The sequence below is a fragment of the Limulus polyphemus genome, unplaced genomic scaffold, assembly GCF_000517525.1.
Source record: "Limulus polyphemus unplaced genomic scaffold, Limulus_polyphemus-2.1.2 Scaffold185, whole genome shotgun sequence".
Classification (NCBI taxonomy): domain Eukaryota; kingdom Metazoa; phylum Arthropoda; class Merostomata; order Xiphosura; family Limulidae; genus Limulus; species Limulus polyphemus.
In genome coordinates, this window is record NW_013665795.1 from 534,773 (window position 1) to 539,368 (window position 4,596).

Genomic DNA, 4,596 nt, shown 5'->3' on the forward strand with positions numbered 1-4,596 from the left:
CCAAACAGTAAATGCCTCCAGCTGTGTGGTACGACGCCAATTGTAATCTTTTGGTTTTGGTACCATTTTTTTCGTCAACTGTTTTAAACCTCTTATATGTCCATTGAGACTAATTATGCTAACATGCCACTTTTGCGTACCCTCTTGAAATGTTGGTACAATTTTTGGAAGCAGATGGGATTTGATGTCATCAGACTTCCCTTTCACTGTTTCTTTAGGTTTCATCTTGTACAAGTGAAATTCTGCTTCTACTACCGACTCAGTAGAAGGCATGCTGTCAGTGATATTGAAGTAAAAATGAAAGTGATGTTTCCGATCTACAATATAAAATATTTTTACAGCAGCTTAATGATTTTGGCTAACATTTTACTTTTTTATTTTCACTCCATTTGCCAAAGTGTTCATTCAGTATCGTCTGTTGATATGTTTCCTCGAACTTTTTTAGGTAAATATTTTAATTCAAAAGTTATGTGACTCAACAAATATATCGTGAGTGTTTGTTTGTTTGTTTTGAATTTCGCGCAAAGCGACACGAGGACTATCTGCGCTAGCCGTCCCTAATTTAGCAGTGTAAGACTAGAGGGAAGGTAGCTAGTCATCACCACCCACCGCCAACTCTTGGGCTACTCCTTTACCAACGGACAAATATATCAATAGACGGGACAAATAGTAAGTTTATTTTAATGTTTTCAACAAATCAAATGAAGATCGCATCTTGTAGAAAGATAAATATACATATTTACAAACTTGTATTACTCTGTTTACTACTTTTATAGATTGGCCATAAAATGCTACTACTAATTCAAGGTTAACATTTTGTTGGGTTCTAACTCAAAGTGCCTGCAATCCTTTGTTAAAACTTGATCCATTACCGTTATTTTAAATGATGATTTCGCGTTCTGGACTATTGAATGAAATGTTTTCTGAGATGTAATTCAAGCTCTTATTCCAAAGATTGTTTGTGTGTTGATTTCATTCCTTTTGAATTTTTTGTTTTGTTCCCATAGTTCTTACGAAAAAGACAAAACAAAGAAACATGTATATTAAATACTGAATACTGCAAACAAAACCTTAAATTATTTCCTTTGATATTTAAAACGAAAATTCCGCAAATTAATAATTAATTTTTTTAATATACTAATAAATTATAAAGCAACGCATTGGTGTAAAACGCCTAAGCTGGTTTAAGTTTCCAGAATTATATACATAGACCCCTTTTACGTCGCATAATAGAAAGGAACCAGTAAGTTATATCGGAAGAAAAATATAATGTATAACAAGGAGTGTGCAACTTTTTAATCTATTAAGATATAAGGTCAGGACCCAGGATAAGATTCACAACTAAGTTACACAAATATTCAAAACTTAATTTTGTAGTTTTATTAGTCAAACCTCAGCGTGAACGTTTCAATAGCTTTACAGCTGATAAGACTTCAGGGTTGACTAAGTATGTACAAAAAGAAAAAAAGAGAGAGAAAACTGTAATATCTATTATAAAATCAAATCAAATTATTAATAATTGTTCTTGCTACAAATTATTGATATGTGAGGTCAGGTCGTTTATTATAAAGGTCAAGTCATTTATTCTACGCATTATGGTTGGAAGTTTTGAGGTTTCAGGAAGGTATAGAACATAATTCATAAAAATATATCGTATCTGAATAAAATTTTTACTTATGAGGTATCTGTGCGCTCTTTATAATATCCATTACACAATCCATAGAATAAATTGTCCCTCGAGCCCCTAAAAATATTCTGGATGCTCAATTCAGAATATGAAGAGAGGATTGATTGAGAATAGTGAATCGGGTCACTGTTATTGATGTTTCTTTGGTAGACAATAATATATATTAAAATCAGAATGTAACTTCTTGTTAAAATGTCTTCAATTTGAGGACTTAGGAAGATTTTACGACATTATTGTCTAAGTTAACTTTTCAGTTACAGTTGAAATAAAAAAGTCAGTTACTGAAAAAAAGAACGCTTTTTTACCCATAATTCCAAACCTTTTTTACTATCAATACCAAAAATGGGATAATGATTCTTTTTTCATCTAAAATAGATTAATAAATAAACATTTCGAGACTAAAAGTTTTGAAATTTTCAATTTATAATATGATATTTTTAACATGAAAACCTATGTTTTGACACGTATTTCTAACAGTTGGAACTACGCAATATTTTCAGGACTTGTTTTTAGAAACTGACTCTTGTTTTTGTAATTACATGTAAAATGTTGGAAATAGTTATGAAAACGGTTAGAAAAGAAGTATAAAAACAGCAAACACTCCGAGAATGACGACCCCCCCCCCGATCGTGTTGAAATAAACTTCGTGAGAGTACAATCGTGTGTTCACAGTTTACTTTATTAACTTCAGAAAGTTACGCATCTGTACAATGTACTTAAAAGTACACAGTAATGCTATGGGGCATTAATAATAGTATAGATCATAGGATTGAAATATCTCATGCAAAGTGTAGAGAAGTCAGGTTTGACTAGTAAATAACACTCTATGCCAAAAATTGTACCAACATTTCAAGAGGGTACGCAAAAGTGGCATGTTAGCATAATTAGTCTCAATGGACATATAAGAGGTTTAAAACAGTTGACGAAAAAAATGGTACCAAAACCAAAAGATTACAATTGGCGTCGTACCACACAGCTGGAGGCATTTACTGTTTGGCAATAATCAACAAGCGTTTGTTTGACGGGGTAGAGGAGAATGGTACACTAGTCAATGATGAGGGACCGGCAGAAGTTTGGTAATGCATCTCAGCCAGTGGTTTTAGGGAGGATAATGGTACACTAGTCAATAATGGGGGACGGGCAGAAGTTTCGTAATGCATCTCGGCCAGTGGTTTTAGTGATCTACACAAAACTGATGGTATCATGTTTGCAGGGAAATTTTGATCCATCATGCCATTTCCCCAGGAATTAGACTTATTGGGCAGCGATTCGTCTTCCAGCGAGACAATGATCCCAAACATGCAACAAATATGGTGTAGCGATACTTTGACGGTAAAAAGGCCCGTAGAATATCTACAACCATTGTTGGCCTGCACAACATTCAAATATAAATATTCCTGATGGAGTATGAACTTGTATATAAACTGAGAAGATCAAAAAGTGGCTAAAGAAGTTGGTTGCATTATGTGGAGTATTATGGAACAATATTCCATAACCGTACATCGATAAACTACATGAAAGCATAAAAATGAGACTTAAAAATCTCTAAAACAAAGTGTTCACACTCAAAACACTAGTGTGTAGTACAAGTTTTTCATTTTTATTTGGTATTTTCTGTACCATTGATAACTTCATTATCTAGTTGTCAGTTCTTGTTCTTTATATCGCTTGTGTTGTTCCCATAATTATTTCCCTTACATCTGAAATATCTGTGGTAGTTCCAGAATTTTTGAAAACTGATTCGAGCTTCTGCAGATTTATTGTATCATGAGTAAACGCGCTTTCGTCAATGTTTTTCTAACATTTTATAAACCATTTTGTCCTTCTAAAGCATATACATAACCTTTCATAATCCTAACACCTAAATTGGAGCATTTATGTCATAACTTTTTTAAACATACCTCTTTGTTTGTTTTTGAATTTCGCGCAAAGCTACACGAGGGCTATCTGCGCTAGCCATCCATAATTTAGCAGTGTAAGACCAAAGGGAAGGCAGCTAATCATCACCACCCACCGCCAACTCTTGGGCTACTCTTTTACCAACGAATAGAGGGATTGACCGTCACATTATAACGCCCCCACGGCTGAAAGGGCGAGCATGTTTGGTGTGACGGGGATTCGAACCCGCAGCCCTCAGATTGCGAGTCGAGCACCCTAACCACTTGGCCATGCCGGGCCTTGAATTAGTGACAAGAGAGAAGGCAGCCATTCTATAGCACCCTACGGTCCACCATCTATGCTAAGAGACTGACTTTAACTCTTATAACACACTCACAGTTTAAAGTGCGGAGAATATATGGTGGCATTGCAGGGGTTCCCTAACCACCTGGGAAGGCTACTAAAAAGGTTATCTGCACATAGTTGTCCCTAAGTTTGAACTAATAGATCAGAGAGAGAAGGCAGCCAACCAACAGAATCCATAGGTTACTCCTGCCTTACCGAATAATGAAAGTTGACCATATTTGCGGAGTGCGTTTTTGCAGTAACGTGCTGCGAACCATAGACCCTCGGTTTCACTATCCGAGAACGCTAACCACTAGACAATCTCCGGAACAACAGTTATAGAGGAATGAAACGCAAGTCCTTCGTTTTGTCATTTTAGAATTTATTTTCGACTTCACATTTCAACACACTCCGTTCTCAATGATTTTCTAATACAAAACGCGTTTGATTTTCTAATACAAAACGCGTTTGATTTTTTAATACAAAACGCGTTATAGCAATGACGAGTTTGCTTATGTTGTCGAACTGACGTCAGTATAAACATGAAGAAACTGAAAAATTTCTTGATCAAATTGCTTGAAATTCCTACAGACAATCATTCCTGTAAATTAGATTTCGCTACTAACGCTTGTTCCTACAAGTAATAAAAATAATTGCAAAAATTTAAGTATGCTGTAGGGATGGCA

The 4,596-nt window shown here is 35.1% G+C and overlaps 1 protein-coding gene across 1 annotated transcript in view; it reads right to left on the reverse strand.

Moving 5' to 3' along the window:
* Positions 1-4,596, reverse strand: part of LOC106478149 (bone morphogenetic protein 4-like) — a 28,620-nt gene that overhangs the window by 21,988 nt on the left and 2,036 nt on the right. Inside the window, 1 exon segment of the mRNA XM_022381689.1 lies at positions 124-317. Coding sequence (XP_022237397.1) covers positions 124-317 — 194 coding nt within the window.